The 25,838-nt window shown below is 42.6% G+C and overlaps 2 protein-coding genes across 7 annotated transcripts in view; both read left to right on the top strand.

Annotated features, from left to right (window-relative positions):
- Positions 1 to 3,852, top strand: part of PSMD1 (proteasome 26S subunit, non-ATPase 1) — a 70,868-nt gene extending 67,016 nt beyond the window's left edge. The window contains exons 23-25 of the mRNA XM_031042998.2: positions 685 to 831; positions 2,655 to 2,809; positions 3,640 to 3,852. Of these exons, the coding sequence (XP_030898858.1) occupies positions 685 to 831; positions 2,655 to 2,801 (294 nt within the window). The 3' untranslated portion in view covers positions 2,802 to 2,809; positions 3,640 to 3,852. The remainder of the gene's footprint in view (positions 1 to 684; positions 832 to 2,654; positions 2,810 to 3,639) is intronic.
- A 7,780-nt stretch (positions 3,853 to 11,632) lies between these two features.
- ARMC9 (armadillo repeat containing 9) overlaps positions 11,633 to 25,838 on the top strand; it is a 69,642-nt gene continuing 55,436 nt past the window's right edge. For all 6 annotated transcript variants that reach the window (XM_031043058.2, XM_031043057.2, XM_013131030.3 and 3 more), the window contains exons 1-7: positions 11,633 to 11,858; positions 11,967 to 12,055; positions 13,724 to 13,849; positions 14,266 to 14,436; positions 15,361 to 15,516; positions 18,206 to 18,292; positions 19,514 to 19,535. In XM_031043058.2, the coding sequence (XP_030898918.2) occupies positions 12,005 to 12,055; positions 13,724 to 13,849; positions 14,266 to 14,436; positions 15,361 to 15,516; positions 18,206 to 18,292; positions 19,514 to 19,535 (613 nt within the window). In that variant the 5' untranslated portion in view covers positions 11,633 to 11,858; positions 11,967 to 12,004. The remainder of the gene's footprint in view (positions 11,859 to 11,966; positions 12,056 to 13,723; positions 13,850 to 14,265; positions 14,437 to 15,360; positions 15,517 to 18,205; positions 18,293 to 19,513; positions 19,536 to 25,838) is intronic.

The raw sequence follows: 25,838 nt of genomic DNA, 5'->3' as shown, positions 1-25,838 counted from the left end.
CAGGACATGCCATGCATGTAGTGGGGGTCCTGATTATTTCCTGTTGTTTGTTTCCATCTTTTCTGCAGCCTTTTTGTTTGCACTCAGATGTTCCTGAGCAAAGGAGAAAACACAATCCATGTTCTTAAGTACATGAAGGATGCTGTGTTTGTTCCTTCTGAACTTTTCCCTCTAGCTGCTGAGTCATTTGTAAAGGAGGGGTTAACCGCAGCTCCTTAGGGGAGTCACTGAGCTCAGATCATTTTGGTTGAGTCCCCGTCTCTACCACTAATGTGAAATGTCAGTGATAGTTTTCCAACTGCAAAAATACAAGGACCGCTTTTAGCAATTTTCGTGTGCTCAGTGACAATATTGAAGAATCTTCAGTTATGACCAAAAAGTGGTGAGTGAGCTTGCAGAAAAAGTATTAGAAAGGGAACCCAGGGGTAAACTGTTCCATTGCCACCTCTTGCTGAACTTACTGTCACCTGCAGTTGAGAGTGAGGCATTGCCTCATGAGAACACTTGGATCCATGCTGGCATTGTGTGTGCCAGCTGATAGATAGGTGTTAGCTTGTTCCTCAGCAGAATGGTTTCTCACCACAGTCTGGGATTTGCTGCCTGGTTGTCCTTTACCCTCCTGAACCATGAAAGGGTTAGATATTACTGTTAAAATAATGTTGATGTTCTCCTCCCCCTTTGCAGGATGAGGCAGAAAAGAAGGATGAAAAAGAAAAGAAAAAAGAGCCTGAACCCAACTTCCAGCTTCTGGACAACCCAGCAAGAGTCATGCCTGCTCAGCTCAAAGTTCTCACTATGACAGAGAGCTGCCGATACCAGCCTTTCAAACCAGTAAGTGTCATCTTCCTAGTCCATGTGTTTGACAGAATGTTCCCAGGGCTGGGCTTCTGCCAGGACCCAGAAGTTCTCTGTGTCTATGAGAGTGCTACTCTCAGTTGGTATCACTGTAATGTCTGACAGAGATTTCCAACTGCACTGTTGTCATACCCACTTTTTAGTGTCTCTCTCTCCAAATGATTACATGCAGTTCTAGTTGTAGGAAAGACACAGCTGCTGCAGACCTTTTCACCAGGCTAATGCTGCTTTATTTTCCTTTCTTCTTCTACCTATGACATGCTGTGATATGGAAACCAATCGGACATACTCTGTATTAATGACATTGCTGGGGACATAAAGATTGAGCCGTGATTTTTACAATGGGGTGAGAAGTTGTACAGACTTATTGCCAAAGCAGTGAAATACAGCTATTTCCTTCAGTTTCAAAAGAAGTCAAGTCCTTGGTGAGGGAAGTGTAGTTTCCAGCCTTAAATTCCCATAAACAGGTTTTGAAGAGAACAGAACAGTGTGGGGTTTTTCTGGGATTAGGATGTGTAACCAAGGAGGCTTTTGAAATGGAGCTGTTCCAGACCTTTGCTCTGCTTTGGGGAATGCCAGAGTAAAAGGCCTCTTTGAAATGCTGTTTATAGCCTGGAATCCTGCTGTAGTCAAAGCCCTGATTCCAGACAGACATGACACAGCACTGCCACTTTGCACCTTGAGTTTCAGTCCTGGAGACACACAAATTTGCTTCAGCCTGCCAGGATGTTTGGTTGTGATCTTTGCAATTAATTTCCTTTTTTTTTTTTATGAGTTTCTGCTAAACAGCATTCCTCAGTTGGTGGAAGCTGGTGATAAGATTATACTGTTTCAGATAGCCTCTTGGGAGGCAGCTACACATAGAAGCTTCACTAAGCTTTGTTGCCCTGAAAAGATGAGCCTTATAAAACAATTATAGTTGGATTAGTTTACATGTGGAAAGCCCCAGACTGCGACTGGAGTAAAGCTGTGAATCCAGATGCCATTTTCTATTGAACTGAGACTTAGATAGTGGAAATACAAAAGGTGGCCTGGATAGACTGTGCCATCCCCTTACCAGGCAGGGATTCAGGTGAGTGTCAGATGCTTTGCTCTCTGAAACTCATTGATGCTGAGGTGTTTCATAAGGCCTACTGTCCCACTTTTGGCTGGGATAGAGTTAATTTTATTCCTAGTAGCTGGTACAATGCTGTGTTTTGGCTTTCATTTGAGAATTATGTTGATAACACACCAGTGTTTTAGTTGTTGCTAAGTAATGCTTACCCTGATGAAGGACTTTTCAGTCTCTCATGCTCTGCCAGTGAGAAGGGGCACAAGAAGCTGGGAGGAAGTAGAGACAGGACAGCTGACGTGCCCTAGCCAAAGGGATATATCATACCATAGATCATCATGTTTGGTATATAAACTGGAGAGAGTTGGCCAGAAAGGGTCGGTTGCTGCTCAGGGATGAGCTGGGTATCAATCAGCGGGTGATGAGTATCGTGCATCACTGTTGTTTGTTGGTTTGGTTTTTTTATCTATCTCTCTTTTTGTTGTTTCCCTTTTTTATTATTAGTAGTAGTAGTATTGTAACTTATTTTAATTTTTAAACTGTTTTTATCTCAACCCACGGGTTTTATCTTTTTTCCAGTTCTCCTACCCATCCCACTGGGGGCAGGAGTAATTGAGCAAGCAGCTGTGTGGTACTTAGTTGCCAGCTGGGCTTAAACTACAACACCAAGGATAAACACTGTGGCTACAAACACTCCATCATGAGGTAGAGGCAAGCAGCGCTAGTGCTCACTGTGTTTGTCTTGCAGCTTTCCATTGGAGGCATCATCATTCTGAAGGACACCAGCGAGGATATGGAGGAGCTGGTTGAACCTGTGGCAGCTCACGGTCCGAAGATTGAGGAAGAGGAGCAGGAACCTGAACCACCAGAACCCTTTGAGTACATTGATGATTAAGACCTGAGGTACAGTGTATTGTGCAGAGTCACCTTTATTAGTCCCAGTGAAGAAAAAGCCTCTTTGGATCAACTAAAGCAATAACCAACACCTAGCACTCTTGTTTTACCTCTTTGACAGCTTCTGCACCAGGTTCAGAAATATGCTTTATCCTGATTTGAAGAGTTTGGCAGCAATAGAAGAGAAATCCACTCTCCTGGGTCATGCCTGACCTGGTTGTACTGGACCTAGTCTCTAATCTCTCAGGCCTGGCTGCTCTTGGGTAGAGCCTTGCCAGGCAGAGTTAGAGCCGTACATGGGTTTACAGGCAACAGTTGACCTGGGAATAATCAGCTCATGAAAACGATCCCAGAGGGGCGAGTGGTTTATGTAACAAAGCTGTCATCTACTTGACCTCAGTGTGGCAGGATTGGTTGAAATCAAACTACTATTCCCCTTTCTGGGGTTGTTTTGTTTTCCCAGCAGTTCTTGGAAGAATTTGAAGACACTCCAGTCATGGGCTCTGTGGAGCTCTCTAAACCTGACTCATAGATCTGCTCCAGGCAGTGAATGGCGTGGTTCTCGGGTTCCTTGGCTAAAGTGCCTGAACTGGGTGCATGTTTCTCAGTGAGAAGCAGAAACTCAGTTACTTTATTTCCAAATATGGGCTGGCATGTCCCAGTGCTCCCAAGAGCAGAGATTATGCACTTGAATTGGTGGATGAGGAGGAAAATAAACATCTTGTTAAAAACTGTAAATGTTGCATCAGTGGCAGGCTCGGGTGAGTGTTTGGGGTCAACCATAAGAAGCCTTAGTTAAATACATTTGCCTTTCTGGTTTCTCTTTCCCCCTCCTCCAGGGTCATGGCCTCTAAAGAAGACACTATGCTTGATACCAGAAAGACAGACATGAAGACCTTCCTATCAAGATCTGCTGTTCAGTGCATGCAGCCCCAATCTGTGCTGAGCTAAAACTGATAGTCTGTGTTTTACGGCTGAAGAACAGATATATGCTATTTAGTGTACTCTTTCACAAAATCTTGTTTTCAAATAAATATATTAAAAATTCTTGACAGAAAACTTGCTGCTTTAAAAAAAGAAAAAAGAAGCCTAACAGCTTACTCCAGATGTTAAAAACTAGACCCAAGTTGTGTGTCTTTCTCCAGCAAAGCTGGCCTGACTCTGCTCTTCTGTAGAGTTGTGAGGATCTGTGCAGATCATATCTCTACTTTCTTGAGCACTCACATAGGGTAGGCAAGATCACCAACTCTGGGCTGGCCCAATCATAGCAGTGCTGCTACAGAGAGGGCAGGTCTCTACTTGACAGCAGCTATCCAGATGAGGTCTGTATCCAAATTACCTCTGTGATACTAACTTTGCACTGATTTTCCCCCTTGTTCATCCTGGTATTTATGTGATAGTGTGGGGCTGACAGAAGGGTTGTGGGTGTTAGTGATGGGGAAATGAGGCCATATTTCTCTTTGTTTCACAGACTCCCTTTTCTTTGTCCTGTGTGCTTTCACCAAGTATGAGCATAATAGCTCATGTGAGCACAGCTAGAAAACATTACAGGCCTAAATGATGTGAATTTGGACATGCAGGTTGTTACACTGATGTGCATCATTAGCCAAGGGGGGATTTACAGTCAGGGGTATGGAATGAGCAGCAGTAAGAAGGAAGGAATGCTGTTCTACCATTCACTCTGCAGCCAGCCCTTCATCTGGTCAGCTGGAATGCTTCAAAGGATGCACACCAGCGAGCCAGAGCCTGCAGCCGTGGTCAGCCAATGGTTTATTTTGGCAAATGTTACTATAGCAATAGAATAGTCTGCTATTGTTCTCTAAAAAGCTTAAGCAATATAGAGCAGAGGTGTGGGGCCAAAAGCCAGTTTTGAGTCTTAGGCTTCAATCAGAAGTCGCTGAAGTTGAAATGTCTCAGTAAGGGTTCAGATCTGTTCTCCCATGGAACAGAGCCAAGAATGAACCTGAAAAAGCTACAGACACTGTTACTGTCAGTAGAACTGGAAACAAAGGGGATCACTGCTTCAATCCCATGGACATTCAAAGTGAGACCTGGTATTGTGGTGCAAGAAATGAAAACTGGATAAATGTACATTGTGTAAGTCTTTCAGGTGCTGTAATCCCTTCCTTCTGAATGGGCACCTGGATCCCTTATTCCTGCACATTCTACTGGTACCAAATGGTGCGGTACATGGAGTTTTTCAGGTAATTTGTTAGTAATGCCTTGCGTCTTCTTACAAAATACTGTGTAGGGGGGAGGATGTTGGGAGGAGAAAAAAACCCTCACTTCAGGTCACTCAGCAACCTGCCAGTTATCGCTGGGAGATCTCTAGAGTCTGAGTGGAAATGCTGGGAATAGCTGGCTCAGAAGGACCTAAAGGCCTATACTGGTGCCTTGGCCAAGCTGTGAGCAGTCTGCTTCTATTCAATGGACCTTTTGCTAAGCCTTTGATACTAGAACAGACATTTTTAGAGTAGCCAGTGTTCCTGGTGCTTGCTACAGGTTTAGGTCTGTGTGGCTGTGTAAATCTGTATGCACAGAGCAGTTCCCACTGAGCCGTGTACTGCCTGGGGCACCATCCAGAAGACTTAATTCTTCTGTTAAATGATTTTCTTGTCCCTGTAAGATCACTCCTGCCTCTGGCAATGATGTTTCCCAGAGCACCCTTGGCACAAACAAACATAGAAACCTCACATAGCCCCAGACTGATTTCTGAGCCGCTACTCTGGAGCCAGCCACTAAGGTTACACTTGGGCAGTCGGATTTTTAGAGGAGCTTTTGATGTCTGTGAAAGTAAAAGGCCATGTGTGCCAGGCTCGGGACACCAGGAGGGACATCTGGGAGTTTTCCCCAACTCTGCTGCTCACTGTTTTCCTCTATAAATGTTCTGAAGATACAGCAGAATACCCCTAGAAAGAGAAAATTCTAGAGGATGGCCAGGAAACCTCCATAAATCTGGAAAGTTGCTGGAAGACCTCTGAGAAGGCTATGGAAAGCTGCCTGGGGGCTGGATCCTGCCCCCCTGCTAAGGCATCTGACCAGTTTCCCTGGGGACAGATGGGGCCAGCAGCTGCAGGACCAGCTCATTGCTGTGCTTAGGGGATCACTGGGAGGTCACTGCTGTCTGTTTGATCTCTAGTTAGGAGGATGTATGGTGGGAGCCTGGAAAGCTTTGGTGCTGCTTTAAATAATGTCATTTAGCCCCAGTGACTCATGAGTGCTGATTTCTTCAGAAGTGCTGCCCTCCTGGGCCTGCCTGGGGATGCTGCAGAGGGACCCACCCTTGGGCTGTTTGCCAGGGGCTAATTGGACCTAATGCTCCTGGGTTTGCCAGAGGAGCAGGAGAGGCTGAGGTGGCAGGAAGCATGCTTCTGTCCCTCCTGACTAATGGGCCTCATCCCCCTTAACCCTGGGGAGAAGTAAATCACTCCAAAAGCATACTGCTTCTGACAGATCCCAGAGTCCCTCTAGGGCCCTGGACATGCCCTCAGTCTCCCCTTTCCACTCATTAACTTGGGTACAAGCCCCTTGCTTGGCACTGTGCTGGGGAGATGAGTATGTTGGAGGTAAAGCTCCCAGGACAAGGGATCTTTGAGGAGAGAGACAACAGGCACCATTGCTCCTTTGCCCCAGCAGGCACCCGGTAGGTCTCATCCTCCCACCTCTTCCCCATTACAACAGTGCCACCATCCCCACCTCTCCCTTTCTTTCCAGGGCCAGGTGAAAGTCTTGCTCCTCCTAGTTCAACACAAAGGTTGGGTGCTGCTGATAATGATGATGACACTGACTGTTTATCTCCCTGTATCCTGGAGGCTGGAACATCCCACACAGCCTTGTACCTGCCAGACCCCAGCCTGCCCCAGTGCCTCCTTGCCCGCTGCTCTCAGTGCTGGCAATGTTTTTTTTAGCCCACCTTAGCCCTGCAGTAGTAGCAGGATGAGGGAGATGGGGAGCACAGACACTGCAGGCACTGTGCAAGGCTTGTGTTTACTTGCAACCTCTGATGGGACCAGTGGGTGTGAAGGCCTTCCCCCACGGATGCTGATCTTTCCCCAATGTGACTTCACATGGGAGCAAGGGTTTTTGCTTCCTCAGTGAAGATAACTGGTATTGGCAGACCTGGCTCAACGTGTTTCTCTAGCACTGGTGCAACTGAACTGGCCCTTGCTCTGTATCTTGGGAGGAGAAGCTGCCCCAGCCCAGGCTGCTGGTCTCCAGCTCAGGGCTGGCTTCACTGAGTCTCTGAAGTTCTGTTCTGTGTGGGCAAATGATCCAGCTGTCATTGGCCCAGATCTGGAGTTTTGCTGTGAGGTCTGTACCTGGCACTGGCTGCACAACCAAAGCTCTGGTTTCGCTCAGAAGGACTGTGCAGATACTCAGGTGAGCCATCGGTGTCTCCTCCAGCAGGGGAGAATCAGCACTGCAGAGAAGTGATTCGAGGCAAATCCTGCTTCTGCCCAAATCCACTGGAGATCAGCTAATGAGAGGTTCTAAAGACCATAACCTCTGTCATCTGAGCCCTGTGCCCTTGGTCTGATGGACCCTGCTGCCTGATAACCCTGTGCATGTATGTTCAAGCAGCATGTATGTCTGGGATTTTTTCTGCGTGTTTGCAAAGCGTATGCAGAAAATGGACAGTGAAGGGTCTATACTGTAAGGGTCCAGGTGAGGCGGGTCCTGGCGAGCATGAGGGGACACCCTAGGGCTTGCTGCCCACCACCCTGGTGCAAGGCTGGTCAAGGGGAAGGGCAGTCATTTGGTGGCAACAGCATCCCTGGCAAAGGATATAAATAGCTGCTCTGGTGAGCCAGGGAACAATTGCTGCAAAGGCAAGGTTAATTATCAGCAGAAATGATGGGGACACAGTTTCTCCAAAGATAACCTGCAAAAGATAAAGCACGGAGCAAATTTTTCCCCTTCAGAGTGAAGGAAAAAGACCTGAAATATTGGTGCAGTGTCTTTGTTCTTAGTTTTAGGCTGGCTCACCCCTTTAATTGTTTTCTTCATTCCGTGTCAGTGAGAACAAAGATGGATTAACTTTTTTTTTCCCCCCCAGTGTCCTCCCAGAGGAGAAGCTGAGACAGCTTCTGTAGGGCTGGACAAATTCTCTGTTTACTTTAACTTCACACAGATCTTTAAGCATGAAATCGGGGGTCAGGGATGAACAAGAAGCAGCTGGAAATAATTGGCTAGAAATATCTACATTGGACAGCACAGTTCATGGGCTCATTCACAGATGAAACCTGCTGCTCACTTCTCTTGCAGGCCCAGAGGTTTTGTGATTTGTCTCCACGTGATTGGGTGGTGGCCATTGCTCTGTGCCAGTGGCAGTGTCAAAACTGTGCCCATGAGATGAGAGCAGTGAGCCGTACTGGGACTGGGAGTGTTTCTCCTAATGATGAAGCTCTCTGTTCTGCTGTTTCTGTGCACTTGGTCTCCTACACTATTTTCGACATACTACTTGTTTTTTTTTTTTAACTAGAGCATCTGTAGCAATTCCCTCCTCCCAGCTCCCTGCCATTTTTGGCTCGAAATCCTTACTGTTATTGGAAGCCAAGCCCTCTCCCACACTGGCGTTCACCTTGGTTGGGGGCTTAATGACCCATGCCTCAAATGACCACATGCCAGAAAGCCCCGCTGAGACCCCTCTAGGCCCAGGACACTGAGCTGCCATCATTCCCCATGGAGGCACACCCAGCTCTGCAAAGGCAGTTAGTTGATCAGTCTCTCCTGGTTGTCAGCTCTGTCCCTGTAAGGTTCTCTAAAAGATGATCTCTGTCACAGCTGAAAAGGTGCCATGGGGTGATCTGTTGTGAGCCTCCTTCACCATTTTGCTATTGAGCAGAAATGAGCATTTGGGGGATGCATCAGCCAGTCCCTCCTTCTTTCCTGCTTTGCAGTGAGCAGATCAAGAAGCTTCTGGATCTCAAGGAGAGTTGAGTTCACCCTGTTGCCTCCTTCATGCATCCCATGGCACAAAATCAAAGTCTCCATTGTGCCTCTCCCTAGTCAGGGAATTTGGTTACAGGAAATTACTAAAGAAAGGGCTGCATATAAATAGCCTGGCATGTGCTGATGGCATCTTTCTGGGGAGAGGTGAAACTTGAGGCTTGGCAGCAGCTAAACAAGCCCCATCCATGGGAGACAAGAGCGGCTTTATGATAGCCTGAAGCTGGAGAGAGCAGAGAGGTTTTCCAATTCCATTGCACTGGTTTTCATTGCAGAGGGCCCTGGGGAAGCACTGCTGTGTAATTCAGTATGAGAGCAGTGCCTGAACTACTGGGCAAGTGCCCTGCCTGAGTGCAGGACGTCCAGGCAAATCCCTCTGTCTCCCAGCCAGTCCCAGTAGGAGGCAGTCCATGCTCCAACCCAATCAACAATAATGTATCATCAACTGAAAACTCAAATTACTTCTTATTTATTTATTTATTGCTCCTTCAAAGGAGCACTGAAAACCCAAACCAAAATCTTTTTTTACAACTAAAAGCTGAAGTTTTACTCCAAAAATTACAGGACGTTAAAGCTTCAAAAAGTGTTCCTCTCTTGCCTGCTTGTAGTTTTAATGCAACCACTTGGAAAAGCTTCTGCGAGAAAACATTTCCTGCAGAACTTTCCACTTGAGCACGGAAAATAGCCTTCTGTCTTTTTAATCCAGCAAAATGGTACAATCCAGTCTGGGACCTGCAGAGCGGTGTGGTCTTCACTGGCGTTTCAGGAATCTGCTCTTCTGTCCCCTTGGCCCTGTGTGTTGTGATGTCCTTGCTGGGAGTTTGGAGGAAGGAGGAAGCCTGAAGAAAACAGGTGAGGTTTCTCCTGATTTGCTGGGGAAGCTAGCAGGAAATCCCTAGCAGGATTTCTTTCACTAAGAACATCTCGCAGGCACACTGAGTTAGGGAATCAGATGTTTTCAAGGGCCTCTGGCAAAGGCAGAGGTGATAGGTGAAGTGACCTATTTCTGGCACCTTTTCACCCATCACATAAAACACAAGTAAAAACTGGGCAGTTTGGCACAACTCTGGCTCAAACAATTGCTCTGTCCCTTATAGGGACAAGCATAACTTGAAGAAGCAAAGCATGGGAGAGGGCATAGATTTGTCAAAGCTGCCTCTACCCCTCGTAAGATATTTAACATCTCCCTTTCCCAAAGAGCAGCAGTCTGCCTCAGTATTCACAGATACCAAACCAGAGGTGAAATAAATCCCACGGGTTATGGATGGAGTGCTAGTTCTTGTTCACCATCCATCATAACTCTGCTTCCCATCACCTCACCCTTTCCAAACATGTCACCAGTCAAGCTGGTAATTTTAGACCTTGCAAGAATGTTCAAGGGTGATATTTTTATTTTTTTTTTTTCCCCAGTTCCTTAAATGTTTGTTGTTCTTGGTTTTTTTGGGGGAGGGGTTTGTGGTTTTGATTTGTTGTTTGTTTTTTTTTTTGTGGGGAGGGTTGTTAGTTTGTTTGTTTTAATTAGTTAAGGAGAAGACCACCCATAGATCATGGCTAAGGGAGGATAGCAGCCTGAACTGTATTCACTCACACTGGTGTTGGAAAATTAAAGTTTGACTGGGAAGTGGTCTCTTTGGAGAGCAGTGCCCCTGAGCTGGCTGGTCAGATTAGCTTTTGGGTTTTGTGATATTACTGAGGGTCAAAATCCAAGTGTGGGTGTGTCAGATGCAAATTTCTGCATTCTGTTTCAGCTGTCCACATATGAGCCTTTTAAATGAAGAAAGATGGTGCTATGCTGTATCTGGTTGTAGGATGTGCAGAAGACATAGGTCTTCTTAGGTATTAAGGAAGGAAAACAGGACTGTGGTTTTGGGGTGAGACCAAAACTCCACAGGACATCACTGGTGCTACAATGTCATTGTGCTGTGTCTTGCAAATGCTTGCTAGAAATTTGCTGTTACTGGCAAGAGGTTCATTAACACCAGTGTTAATTAAAAAAGGGACAAAGCCTTCATAGGTGGCTTGGCCTGTCCCCCTGTTTATTTTGGTCACGATTCTATGAGGTAATGACATGTCAGGTGTGTGCCTGCTGGTGCAATACGTGCCCAACCCATGGGACTGGTCTCGGTGTCCCTCCCTCTGGCTGCCCTGGGGCTGTGATTTGGGCTCATTGCAGTGCTCAGCCTCGGCAGGGCTCTCATTTTATCTTCTGACATTGTTTCCAAAGGAACCTTCCAGGCAGTTAGGTAATGCAGGTGACCATGGCCACAGGCTGTATTAACCACAGAGGGAATTACTCCCAGCCTTTGTTGCCCAAGGAAGCTGTGAATGCTCCACCCCTGGCTGTGTTCAAGGCCAGGTTGGACAGTGCCTCGGCTGATATGGTTTAGTGTGAGGTGTCTCTGCCCTTGGCAGGGGGGTTGGAACTGGATGATCTTAAGGTCTTTTCCAACCTTATTCTATGATTCCATGCCCTCAGAGCACGCACAGCTCTGTAGCTAGCTTGGCGGGGGCAAATAGTGCTGGATGATTAAAAAAGCATGTAACTGAGCAGCAGAAAGCTATGGGCCTACAGGTAGGCACACCACAGGCTGCGCTTTTAGAAGGCTTCTGGCTGCTCAGCACGGCAGGAGGGTACAGAAACGTAAGACAGTAGGTAATTAAACAAATGAACGGGACCCCAAACTCGCCTCAGGGCTGTCAGAGAGACTGAACCGGAAACCGGCGACTCTCCACGCCGCGCTACAGGGGCGCGTCAGCCCGCATGGTGAAACCCTCCATCACGTGACGCACACTTCCCAGCATGGTATTGGCTGAGAGGGATCATGTGCAGCGGGAGGAGGCGTGGCCTGGTGAGAGGTCGCGGTTGCCAGGGCGACAGGAGGCGGCGGTGTGGGGTTGTGGGTAGGCCGTGCCGTGGTGATGCTCGGTTCGCTCCCGGACTGGTAGGGTCGCATGCTCGCGGTTCTTGAGAGTGTGGCCGGAGTTCCCCGGGCCGGGTGGGGGTGCGGCCGGCGGCACTGGCGGTGTGCTGGGTGAGGAGCCGAAGTGACGGCCCCGCGGCTTGGCGAGAAGGTCGGCAAGGACCGTCCTCGGAGCTTCCTTACGGGGGGTAGGTGTCTCTCACGAGGTTTGTTTGGGATGAGATGGCTGATGGGCTGTGCGTGGCTGGGGTTGTTTGAACCGCTGTTTGAACCCCTTCCTTCTTTACGATTTTTAGGTTTATCAGCAATGACCCATATCAGTTAACACTTAACGATGAGTAACGGTCAAGTTTGTGAACCTGAGTTACTTGGACTAGTGAGAGAGGTTGGTTTTCTCTTTTTTCTTTTTGGTTGACATGAGCAAAGAAAAATTTCATAATGCTTGTGTTCAGAGCCAGGCGTTGTAACTGTGGTCTAAATTCTAGAGTTATTTATCTGGACAAGTGTTTGCTACACCCTGAAATCATATTGACTCCTGTCATGCTCTGTAGATTCAAAGGGCTTAAAGTTCATTAAATGCCAGCAGTCAAACATAAAATCGGTCTAGAATTATCTGTTGTTCATTGCAAATTAGGCTTTCATTGAAGGAACAGTTAAGTTGATTAGATCCACAGTTTTAGGGCTGTGGTCCAACTTGTGATAATAGTGACATTTTTAAAACATTGTTTAGCTACCACCTTGTTCCGTATGTGTATAAAAATCACTGCAGCATATAAAAACCCTACAGCTGACAAAGCCCACGCTGAAGTCCTGAGACTGCTGATCTCTGTGGTTTAATGCCTAATCAGGATTTTCCAGCGAGTCACTCCTCTTATAGGCCATATGGGTAGAGGTAGTCAGAATGTATTCTAAAATGTGGAATGGTCCTGTGAAAAAGAGAGAGGCTGGCTTTCAAGAGCAAGTGCCTCAGGCTTCTGGATAAATTGGCTAAAATGGAATATTTATGATTTGGAACAAGAGCACAAACTGTGATCTCTGCTGCTTGTTACTGCTCCATTCCTTTAATTGACACTGTGTTGGTAGACTAGTTTAGGGCCCTAAACGAGCACCAAACCAACAAAACCTAGACCCCTTGCTTAGTGTGATCCATCTATTGCAGTGTTCCACAGATGCCAGTGCTACAGAGGGGTAATCAGGAGAGGCATTCAGTGCCCAGTTTTACTGGGCTGTCTGTTGAAAGCCTGGACAGAGAGTCTACCAAACGGCAAAGTTATACACAACCTAAATCTTTTTTGTGAATCTCGGAAAACAAATCTAAAAAAAAGGCTTAAGTACTTAATCATTACTATATTACTGTTTATGTTAACAGCAGAGAAAGTAAACAATTCTTGTTCTCTGTAGCAAATCAAAATGAATAGATTTTCTATAGATTTGAATAGATCAAAATGAAGTGTGATGTCTTGCCTCAGCAACCAATAACTAAGACTTCTGAGATGGGGGAAGAAGGGAAAAGTTCTGTGTGATATAACTGTGCATTGTGGGAGGAAGAGGTAGGGCTATTTATCTCTTTCTCAGAAGAACAGTGCTTCATTAGATGGTGATTAATTTGGCTTGCATAGCTTCAAATGAGTGACCTAGCTTAGAATTCAAGCTATCTGTCTCCTGCTGTGGAGATAAGAGTTATGCTTGAGAATTTTGCTCTCCAAGAATGCTGTTTGCAAGGAAGTTACTCACCTGTTTCTTCAACAAAGGTATAGCATTAATGAATTTCAGTTCTCTTTGTTTGGTTGAATGAAATTACTGGCTAATGGAGGAGCATCATTTTTTCAGAGAGGACGTGCTTGGTTGTCAGTACTGTTCTCCAGGACACAGGAGAAAATTTAGTTCTGAGACAGTATTTCCCTGCCATAAGGTCTTGGTTTGTTGCTGTGCAGTCTTTGGCATTTATCTACCCTGCTACAGAGAAACATTAAAGGACTTTGGCAATTCGTGGGTCACTCATTGGAACATTAATAATCTAAAAATGTACTATTCCTATGTTTTTGTCTTGTAGTATTTGGATTTTGCTGAATTTGAAGAAACAGTGAAAGTATTTACAAATGAATGTCAAACAAAAGGGAAGACACTACCTAAACCAGCAGGTGTTTTCTCAAGAGATTCAAAAGCTTTGGCTGTTCAGGTAATGCATATTTTACACTACTTTCAGCAATACTAAAAGCAGTTAAAAGCTACTAATCATTGTGTGAGATTACAGCGTCTCTTAGCTGTCTGAAGAAATTCTTCATTATTTGAAGACGTCTGCTAGCAGTCATCTTCCAGTGCAGGAACCTTCAACTTTGAATTTTTTGATTGGTTGATTGGTTTTGATAGTTTTTTTTTCGGGACTCCAGTCCTCTTGAACCTGAGACAGTAGTTTTGATTCTGACTATTTTAGGTTTTTAGCTTGCCATACTTTAGCAAGACTGATTTTTGCACATTGTAGGCATTTATTTTTCCTCTGAGGGTTCAGATGGCACTTGAATTCTTCATTCACTGTTGGAAAAAATGTAGTGCTTCTGTGTGTTTTTTTTCACTGAGTGTTTTTTGCCTTTACAGAAAGATCTGCTTACAGCATTTGAAAATGGTGAACAGAAAGTTTTCTTCCAGCTCTGGGAGGAGCATATTTCATCTTCAGTACTGGATGATGAATCGGTTGCTCAGAAGCTGGAGTTTTATCTTCACATACACTTTGCCACCTACCTCTTGAAACACAATATTGGAAAGCCTGTAAGTATAGTTCACAATTCAAACTTTACATGCCTTTTGCTTGGTTTACTTCATTTATTTGTCTTCAATGTGGGTGAGGATGGGATATTTACTAAGAAGAATTCACAGTCTTTCGGGCACAGCCTGCATTTTAATTGAACCAGACCCCTTGTGTTGTGTAGAGATGGAAGTTGGAAGTGTCTTTCTCCTGGAGCTCCTGAAGTATTTTAACTTGGAAAGCATGTTGATGCTTAAAGCACTTATTTTGCTTCCAGTTTGGGCTGAAGCTGTCTGTTGAAATACAAACATTTCTGATAAAATGAGAAAGCTGAATCTTGATCAGTTCAAGATATATTGAAAACTAATTCCAAGCTGTCATAAAATAAAATCCCTGTTACATGGGACATTTATGATGAAGAGAAATTTAAGTAGCCAGGAGTCAGCCAGGGCTTAATAGCTCCTGCCTTACACCTGTCAGCTGCTACAGGAGCATTTGGATGCCTTCAGTTTGTTTTCCAGCCTCTAAGAAGCTTTTGTTCTGTGTGCCAGCTCCCCTTCCTGGTGCTGTATGAGTGGATTTTGTGGTTCTGCACTTACCATTGAAGTGAAGCATATCTAAAGTAGGTGTTTTCTCTCTGCCCTGAGTATGGAAATGCACTCTGCTTTAGAAATCTAGCCTGAAGAGGAAGGAATAATTTGCAGTCAAAAAGCAACTGTACCTCACTTTTGTTGGACCTGGGGGACAGAGACAACATTGGTTTAAATTTTCTTTATTGAGTGGCGAAAGCAAGATATAATGCTCCCTAGTGACATAAATCTTGCTTTTTAGAGAACAGATATTATGGCATTTCAAATTTAATGTGTTTAGGTCTCCATTTGTATTTGCCGGCATTAGTGTGTTCAGAGTAGTAGTTTTCTAAATAAATATGCTACTTTATTTCCTAGGACAAAGCTGAACTTGAGGAAAGGATTTCTCATTTTAAGGGATACCTGGAAACAAAAGGAGCTGCACTGAGCCAGACTACAGAGTTTCTTCCCTTCTATGCTTTACCTTTTGTTCCAAACCCCATGGTACATCCTTCATTTAAAGAACTTTTCCAGGTAAGTATCTGTTTTGCAAAGATGGTATTTATAATTATTTTTCTCATGGGGTAATAGATATTGAATGATGTTTAATTTGGTAGTCATTTTTATTGTTTCCTTTAAAAGAAACTATACAATCATAAAAAAAATAAATATTTGGTGGAGGAAGAGTTGTGAGAGTACTGTCAATAACAAAGTACCATCTTAAACATGTATTTTCCATTTGTTCTAAATGGTACACTAGCTTTATGTCCATAAGCAATAATTGCTGCCTCTCCTTCCTTTCCACACAAGCCTGAAATACAGAAGCCTGAAATACACATGTTTCTGGGAATCACTATTTAGTAGTTCAAGTCCACCTAACTTGTTTTGTGGTTGTTATACAGCCCCACTATCTGTGTGTAAATACAGCTGGGTTTAAAACATGATGGCTAAGTATGAGGAGACTGAAGCGGTTTCATTTAATGTGGAAAAGAAGAAGTCAAGTTTATAGGTAATCCTTCTGTAATGAAAAAAGATGCAGTGTTGCCTGCGCATCCACCCCCCCCCCCAAAAAAAAAAGTACTGGAAGAGCACAGCTGTGCTTAGTGGTTTGGTGACTCTTAACCACAGGCATTTTTTCTGGTTTTTTTTTTTGGTTTTCTTAACTATGTTTCAGCCTTTGCTTTGACTGTTTCAGAGTTGAGTTCTTAGGTTTGCATGTGCAAGGTGAGAAGAGAGCGTGAAAGTTAGTGTGTTTGAACTTGAACATATTTGCAGGTGCACTGATGATGATCTACAGTTATTCTATTGATGAAAGTGTAACAAAACATCCTGACATTGACTGCTTTCTGGGCACCATGCAGGTAGATGATTAAGAGAGGACAATTTGATGTTCCAAAGCATTGGTGTACCTTACCCTCAGGTACAGCCACCATTTCCCATGTGGTGAAAAACTGTGCCTTAACTTCTTGGTTGTGCTGGGAACAGCTGGTTATGTGGTTGGACTGGATCAAGGACCTGATCTGCTTTATTGCCTGTGAATGTGTGTATATACAGCTCCTATGTACACACACACAGGTACAGAATTTTTTTTGTAAAATATGTACAGTATTTTGCAGGGTTATATATGCTTGAATATATATATGCTTGAGATGCTTCATCATCCTACCTCGTAGACATTTGTGCTGGCTTTTATAAGCAGCTGCAGGCAGTTATTGTTGTAGGAGGAGATATCTTCACCCTGTGTTGCTGCCACACATTTTTTGATATTGCATCAAAGCTTAAGTGATATTTGCCCTAGGGCTGACTTTGGATGTACCAGCTAATGAGGAGCTCCAGTTTAACACCAAAAAGAGGCATATACAGCAATTTTCCTCTGGGAATAGATATGAATACTGAGATGTACTGTTTGACCTCAGAGGTGGGATGTGACTACTCTTTTTTTTAATTAGCAGCTTTTTTTTTTTTCTCTCTTTTTCCCCTGAATGCCTTATCTGAGACGAGATCCTCAGGTTTATTCATAGTAACCCAGTGTCCAAGCTCTTAGTTCAGTCACTCATATTTTCTTGTGGGAATTGTACAGCTTATTCCATGTTAGTGTTGAAATACAGATTGTTTTATGTTTGAGAAAGAACAGCAGTGAGTCACTAGTCTGCTAAGCAGTGTTCTTAGCATTTTTTTTTCCTCAGGCATCTGATGCTTTATATAGCTGAGTTCCTGTCTGTTTGTGTAATACATCTTGAAAAATAATATACACTTCTCTCTGTAGGAGACATGTTTCCTTTGGTAATATACAGCATACTGCTATGCATCACTGTCTGGATGCTGAATTGGTAAATGCAGCAAGTAAACTCTGTATGCTCTCCAGCATAGTGAAATAAGGGCAGATCTGAGCTGTGAGAACAGCTTGCAGCATATATGTATACAGCAGTAAATTTAGGAAGCTCCTGCTATTTGTTGGAAGATACTGCTTTTTCATCCGCTGGCTTGCTTTTCATCAAGCAGGAAGAAGCTTAACTGAAGGTTTGAAATAGAGTAAATGACTATTCAGTGAATTCTTAGCTGTAGTTTGGCCTTCTTCCTTAACTGTTATTTTCTTGTGCTTATGAGATATTATGTCAGGCAGAAGAAAGCGTTCCAGATAATGGCTGATATGTTGGTCTGTTTTTTGTATATGAGTTGTTTCTTTCCAAATCCTTATTTTAGAACTGTTGTACCCTAATCACTGATGTCATATCATGACTCTTGCAGTAGTTATTGGACAAAACAGTTTCCAGATGTTGTTAGAAGTGAAAGATGTCTAGCAGTTACTTTTAGAAAGCTGAGCGGTGGGAAATTATTCATTTCATACTCTATTTCATAAACATAAAATTCACTTTAATATTTTTATCTTTTTTTTCAAGATGCTTATATTTTTTAAGTACTTTTAATTTAGGGTCAGTTATTGCATGTCATATGCGACACTAATATATGGTACTTTAAAGCTGCATTGTGTTTCTAGAACACTCATTTAGGGATAATACTGAACTCTCTTCTGTCTTCTGTACATTGTTATGGGTAGCTAGCAAACATATTCACTTCAGCAACAGTGAGGGGAAAAAACATTTCAGTACAATGCTGGCTGCCTTGTTTAGTAGTAGTGGAAGGTGGAAATGATCAAAACAGTACTATCAGCAGAGTGTGTGTATTTGGTGGAAAACTGTCACCATTTGGTTTTCTTTTCAAGGATTCTTGGACATCAGATTTAAGGACAAGACTGGAAAAGTTCCTGTGTCTGACCCTCAAAGACACTCCTCGGCTACTCACTTTATTTGTATCCTTTTGAGAAAACACTTTGAAGATAATTAGAATTATTGCAACGAGGCAGTATAATTTACTGGAAGAATGTGCTGCTGAGATTTACAGCAGAATTGCAGTAATATTGCAGTTCAATGTTTTTAGGATAGGAAACTTTGTTTATAATCTTTTGAAAAAGTTATGTAAAGACAATGGATAGATGCATATGGACTTGCATATTTATTGTATGACCGTTCTTTGCTTCCATGTAGAAAGTACAGGATACCTGAAGACACCAGTCTGAGCTGATTTCTGTCTCGGCATTAACTAACTAAAAGCTTTTAGTCTTTGCTAGCTGAAAGTTTTCCAGGGTTCCAGAAATTATTAATGGCTTGTGATCCAGACTTATTTTTCTAACAATATCATTTAAGCTGTGTTGTCAGGCCTAATTTGCAAACTCACTAGCTATATGACAAATTTTCTTCCCTGTTTTTCATCAGTACAGTTACACACAGGGTAAAAAATAACCAAAGTCTTTGTTTCTAGGGTTTTGGGGGGCTTGGGGAGGGGTGGGGTTATTTTGTTTTGTTTTTTAACAGGAGAAGTTAAAGGTCCTTTTCCTGCAATATCTTATTTTATTTTGAAGCAGCATGTTGCCATGGTGGTACTGAATGATGAGCTGGGAATATATTCCTTCTGTTCCATTCTTGCCTGTTTGCCAGGGTGGGGAACAGTGATCAAAACGGTGTTTTCACTTCTATCTTAAGGATGTTTGTGTGGGAGTCTGGCATAAAACAGCTAAAGAAAATTTTCCCTCCCCTTATTTCTCTTTATGGAGTAATTGACCATATCCTTATTGAGCCCTGAATATTTCTTAGATATAAAATGTTACTTACCCTTAAACAGTTGCGTATTTGTATGCTGATATGTAAAATCAGTGGCTTGACTTATGATTTTGGTGTTAATATATTTAGACTGGAGTTACTGTATCTTATACTTCAGGGCTGGATTTAGTATCTTTAAAGGTCTTAAGTCTCTGTGCAACACTGTACATTGTACACAAGATTTTTATGTATTTATTATTGATTCATTCATTGCTTTCCTGTAAAGCATTAGGCATTGGCTGTTGCCTGGAACAGTAGGAATATTTGACTTGGCTGGGTTTGCCAGTTGGTTGAGTTTCTCATTCTGTGTCTCTGGAACAAACATGTACTGAAAGAATGCACATTTTCCTGAACTGCTCCTACTCAAACAACAGAAGGAGAATGGACTCAGCAAAGGTAAATGCTGAGATGTGGTCAGATTATTGGGGGCTATACTAGTAGTAGAAAATACACCTGCAATGACAGAGAAACTAGTGATGCATGGCAAAAAATCCTCTTAAGTCCAGACCCCTGTCTTGGTAATAGTCATTGCTAGGCTGGTTGAGGTCAGTAGGGTTGAACATAGAAATGCTATAAATGGGAAAGGGCTTAGTCGTAGAGTTTGTATTTTAAGTCTGTTCTGTCCTGAAATATGGTAAAAACAGATGGAGAACTCTGTACAGAGTGCATACTAGCTCTCTGTTTTTAGTTATGGTGAAAGTAAGTTCTCAGATTTCTTTCCCATACTTGCTTATGCGTACCTGCATCTGCCAGATTTCAAATCTCGTTCAGTTATTTGGATCACTGTCTGATGATTTTCAACAGACTGGATTTTTGTTCTTATTCACTCATCCTGTTTAAACTCCTAAAATAGCACATATTGTTATCTCCTGAATAAGAGTGTGTTTAAGTATGACTCTGGTGTGTTGCATTTTTAGGTAAGCTGTTCATACACACCTAAGTGTGCTAGTGACTTGGGGATCTTTAAAAAAATTATTTCAGCACTGAATTCTGTTACATTCTGATGGCATTTGAAATGTGTGCCTTTTAAAAATCACTTCAATAAATATAACTAAGGTTCCCAACTATCCTGCATTTATTTTTTCACCTGACTCTGTGTTCACCTTATTAGTAGGGATTTGTATGAGTCCAGCTGCTTTCTTCAGATGACTTCTCCTCTTGAGTTATTTTAATCTGTAATTTTAAACTGAGGATTTACTACTTGTAGATTGAATTAAGAAGAAAGTTAGGCTTATCTCCCAGGGTGAGTTCATGTATTTTCTTTGTTATTTGTCTAACATTAGACTTTCATTGAATAGTAGAAAGATCTTTGTGGATGTTTATTTTCCAGAAGTTACTTTTTTCTTATGGCAATAATTCAGTACTCTGATTAAAAAGAAATGACTACGTGATTGGACCTGAATTATTTTGAGTATAATTGCTTCTTATTTGCATAGGTTCTGTGTCTTGTACAAGTACAGGGAATGTCATGGTATTGAATCCATGCATGTCAGCTTTAATTTGTAGATCTGTTATGTGCCTTGGAGATTGGGTTGGTTTGGATTTTTCATAAATGTTACTCGAGGGCTGTCTCATATGAAAGTTTTGGATCTGAGATGTTATTTTTGCAGTATGCTGCTCAGGTCACATGGGATCCACAATACATACTTGCTGTTGGAGAATATTTACTTTATCAGTGAAGGAGAAAAGCAGAGAAAATTCATAGGCAACACTTGAACGAAGAGAAGTATGGCAGAGAGTCCTGGAAGCAACCTTTTGTGCATAGTTGCCAGTCATTAGTCTGACATACTGAAGCACTTGAAGTTTAGGTGGGGTGGTGCATATGCTCTTGAGAGTGTCCTGCAGAGTTCAATGTGTTTGCATTGCCTGATTAAGCTGCTCCATTCTGGCTTTTTACACATTAAAAAAAAAATTAAAAAAATGAATAGCTGTATGCTTTTCAAAGCTGGCTATGTAGCAATTGTGCTTAACTTGCAGTTCTCCCATATATCTTCAGTTTGGCAGAATGGTTGGCATTTTGCACAGATTGCTTCAGGCCTTCTGTGTGTCCTCAGGCTAACAGGAGTGGAGGGAATGAAGTATTTGGAGCTGGGTTCAGCTACTGTCCCCTTCACTGCCTTGTATAAATCTGTGGATGAGTTCACAGCTGTTCTTCCAATATGTCCTTAGAGCAGCCTTCCAATATCTGAAGGGGGCTGATAAGGGTGCTGGGGAGGAACTCTTCATTAAGAACTGTAGTGATAGGACAAGGGATAATGGGTTCAAACTTAAGCAGGGGAAGTTTAGATTGGGTATAAGGAAGAAGTTCTTTACTGTAAGGGTGGTGAGGCACTGGAATGGATTGCCCAGGGAAGTTGTGAATGCTCCATCCCTGGCCGTGTTCAAGGCCAGGCTGGACAGAGCCTTGGGTGACATGAGTTAGTGCGAGGTGTCCCTGCCCATGGCAAGGGGGGTTGGAACTAGGTGATCTTAAGGTCCTTTTCAACCCTAACTATTCTATGATTCTACGTCAGGGAAGGGGAGAGTAGGGAAGTGTGTCAGGCTGCAGCACAAGAGAAGGTGAAGTGTGACCTGTCTGTCTGTCAAGAGTTGCTATAGTCTGAATTACTGTTAATGTGGAAAGATGGCAGTTTAAAATATAGGTAGTAATTTTTATAGAAATGAGGTTAACAAGAAGGAGACAAGGCAACTGCTGCCTTTCCTAAGAGCAAAGCTTTGGTGTCACCTAAGGGGTTCTGGTGTCTCACAGCAGCTCTTAGGACCTGCAACTCGTCTCCTGAGAGCTCTGCTGCATTGCATGCAGGAAGTCAACCTGGTTGGATTAAATGCTTCTAACAAAGTGTGTGGGGGTGGACTGAGACTAGAGAGACAGGGAGGTGTGGGTGGGTTGTCATAAAGGATAACAACTAGTCTCTCTCTTAAAGAGAAACGCTTATTGTGGAATTATGCATATGTGCATATGTGTAACTCTTTGGCTGTTCATAAGAACTGGAGTCAAAACATTAAAAAGACTTGATAATTGCATACATGAAGGAGCAGGCAAGAATACTGGTAGAAATATGCAGTAGTTCAGATGATGCCTACTGCCAGCATCTTCATTTGGCAGAGTAGCAAGCTTTACTGTATGCTGCATCCTCCTAAACCAGGAGATTAGTCTTCTGTTCTTTATTTTCCAATCTTTTCCTCCACATATGAATAATGGTCTGGCAGATATTGGGTCCAGAGCTTCCCCCCACCCCTTCCTAAACTTACCATATGCAGAAAGCATATAGGAGTTGTGTCTGGGGGAGGGAAAGAGATAAGTGAAATGTGTTGTGTTACTCTGATTCCTGTTACAGGTGCGGTTTGATCACTTCTGCAAGGTGACATAAATGTGAACTGCTTCTGAAAGGCAGTTTCCTTTTCACCAATCCTGACTAAGATGGCAATGACTTTAAACAAGCAACTAAATACTAATTTTTGTCTGGACTGGTAGCTCCCTGATCTGTCTGCACAAATGGTGTTATTGATTGTGGGGATGTGGCTGGAATGCAAGGGGGAAATGAGGTAGCACAGGACCAGCGCTTCCAACAGCTCTCTCTGGGTCAGCTACATGTGAATGATGAAAGCTTCCTGCTCTCTTAGTAAGAAACTTTAATGAAATACTTTTCCTGTTTTAGTAAAATTACTTATGTGTGAGAAGATAGTGATTAAAAAAAAACCAAACAACCCAATATGTCAAGGCTCTGTGATTCTTCTCTTTGACTCCTTTTATCAGTAAGGACCACTATTTGTAATTGATAATCCCTAAATTTAACATGCAAGGGATTGGACCCTGTTTCTTTGATTGACAAGACTAGCGTTCATGAACTGCATGAAGTTCTGTTTCTGCAGTTCTTCCTGCTGACTGTAGTTGAAAGATGGATTTTCATCACTGGAAACTTTCCCCACTGGGCTATGAAAAGCAAGCAAATTATGAGTAGGTTTATATTTTGTGGCTTGGTGCTTCCAGCCATCTCCTGAGTAAAGTCATGCTCCAGGCACATCCACTGAAAATTTCTGAATCAAATGTGTTTTATCACAGTTAAATAAAAATGTATTCCAATTGCTCATCTAGGCAAAGGAATAAAGCATTGAAAAGTGGCTAGTTTTGTGCAATGATTGCTCTCAGAATCTTTTAGTTTAGAAAAATACTCTTGTTTTGGAGCTGTATCATTAAAGCTGTGGCAGCAGTTCAGCAGTGATGGTTGTGGAATAAAAATAAAATTCAAGTTAAATGATTATTGTCAAAGGAGAATAATTTGGGTTGTCTTTGGAAGTTATCTTAGCTCTTTTGATTTGTAAGTTGATGAATATTGATTGCAGTTGAGATGGTTTTAACAGCTGAAAGAATTGTAAAAAGTTTGGTGCTCTAAGCAAGATTGGTTAATATTACTGGGAGCTGTTCAAGTGTTCTTTCAGGTTTCCTTTCCAAGTGCATTTTGCTGGATTTGAACAGGATCTGTGGCTTGTCACAGCTTCTGTTGTTATTTCACATTGTGCTCCCTCCTAGAAAGTGTAAGAAAAATATTATTAGGGTGGCTTAATTTGCAGTTGGATCTTGAGTATCAGTCACAAATCCTGCAGGTGCAAAATGCTGTGATTCATGAATAGTTTTCAGAAGGTGGCCATTCTTAGAGGGGTGAAGGCTGTGAGAGTGACATAACTGTCTGGGAGTTTGTCTTTTTTTTTTCCTTAACTCGTAGATATTTGAAAAACCATGGATTAGAAATAAGAAGATGTACCTTCTTTGTATTCCATGCTTTAGGACTGGTAATTTATAGCTAAAGGTTATAGCTAAAGAATGTTAATGCACATTTTCTGTAAAAGTCCAATTAAAAAGATGATTTTGCTAAATTTTCTGAAAGTAAAAATAAGATGTTCTGACATCTACTGCTTTTAACATAAATGGGATAAAAGCCTATTTCAGAAACCCTAAAATCCATATGATATGACAAGTTTTTAAAGCAGTTTCCAACATCTGAAGTCATAGAACTATCTGATGACTTTGATCTTGTTTATTTGTAATGAAAGCTTTATGAACAGTTCTGTTTGAATAGTATGTTTCTGACAGTTTTGTGTCTCTTATGCCCATGTGTTTATTGCCTTTTTTGAAGTGTTTTGTTGGAAGTTGTTTGGCAGATATTTGTGCATTAGTAATACATCACTGCCTGCAATATAACTTGATCACCATTGTAGAAGAGAACTTGTGAAGACTCTACCATATAACCCATGGTGTTAATACAGGACTTCCCATTTTTCCCTCTGAAGATTACCACCCCCTGTGCCAGTCACCTTGGTTCCAAAGAGGTTCTTGCCTGTATTCAGAGAGCAAGGGAACAAATGTCAAGGGACAGTTTCTGAATAAGTACACCTAAATTCTCCAGAGCTTATTTGAGCTGTAAGGTATATGTTAGGATTTTTTTAAACACAAAGGATAACAGTGCAGTGAAACTTTGTGCTGCTTAGCATTCTCCAAATGAAGATCCAGAAGATTTCCAGTGGTATCAGTTATGTTTCTCAATGCTTCTATGTTACAGGAACATATGATCTCCATTTTTATGGAAGAGGATAATGGTTTCCTTAAAGATTATGAGCAAAATCAGTTCAAAGCCAGGAACAGGAAATAGTTTTTATAGTTTCTAATTCTGTATCTTAGGTCCTTCATTTATTTTTCTTCCCTTTGGGTCTGTTTGGACCTAAACTGTTTTGGTCATATCGGGCTGTTTGGAATGCTCTACTATAACCCCCAAACTTTTTAAAATCTGTGAAAAATAATCCTACTTCTGTCTGAAACTTTGTCATCAAGCTGCTTCCTGCCCATTGCTTAATAGGAAGTCCTATGGTAAATATTGAGTCTGTTTGCAGATGGGTGTGATGCCTTTTTTTGCGATACTAGGGTGATACTGGCTTCTCAGCAAACTAATTTAAAACATAATGTTCTAGCAAATTATGTAGACGTCAGCAGTAACAATAGAAATATTGTGCCTCCCTTCATAGTTATCCAGTTATGAAGATGTGCACTGCAATACACAGCTCCAGATTCTGTGCCTGTCTTCCATGCAGAATGCTAATTTGACTAGGTCTGAGGTTGTGTTCCTTAAAAGATAGCAGACTTAGTATTTACTTTAAAATAAGTGAAGCACTACATAACCTAAATATCAGTGGTCTCTTTCTATAAAATAACTGGAGAAAACACCGAGCCTCGTAGTGTAATCTGTCAAGCACTGGCATGAACCTCTGGGTACTGTCATTCTCCCATTTTGTTCCTTTATAGAATCATAGAATAGTTAGTGTTGGAAAGGACCTTAAGATCATCTAGTTCCAACCCCCCTGCCATGGGCAGGGACACCTCACACTAAACCATATCACCCAAGGCTCTGTCCAACCTGGCCTTGAGCACCACCAGGGATGGAGCATTCACAACTTCCCTGGGCAACCCATTCCAGTACCTCACCACCCTAACAGTAAAGAATTTCTTCCTTGTATCCAATCTAAACCTCTGCTGTTTCAGTTTCAACCCATTACCCCTTGCCCTGTCACTACAGTTCCTAATGAGTAGTCCCTCACCAGCATCCCTGTAGGCCCCCTTCAGATACTGGAAGGCTGCTATGAGGTCTCCATGCAGCCTTCTCTTCTCCAGGCTGAACAGCCCCAACTTTCTCAGCCTGTCTTCATACA

The sequence above is a fragment of the Melopsittacus undulatus genome, chromosome 6, assembly GCF_012275295.1.
Source record: "Melopsittacus undulatus isolate bMelUnd1 chromosome 6, bMelUnd1.mat.Z, whole genome shotgun sequence".
Taxonomy (NCBI): domain Eukaryota; kingdom Metazoa; phylum Chordata; class Aves; order Psittaciformes; family Psittaculidae; genus Melopsittacus; species Melopsittacus undulatus.
Note: the sequence above shows the minus strand (reverse complement) of the source record. Positions and strands in the feature narration are given on the sequence as shown.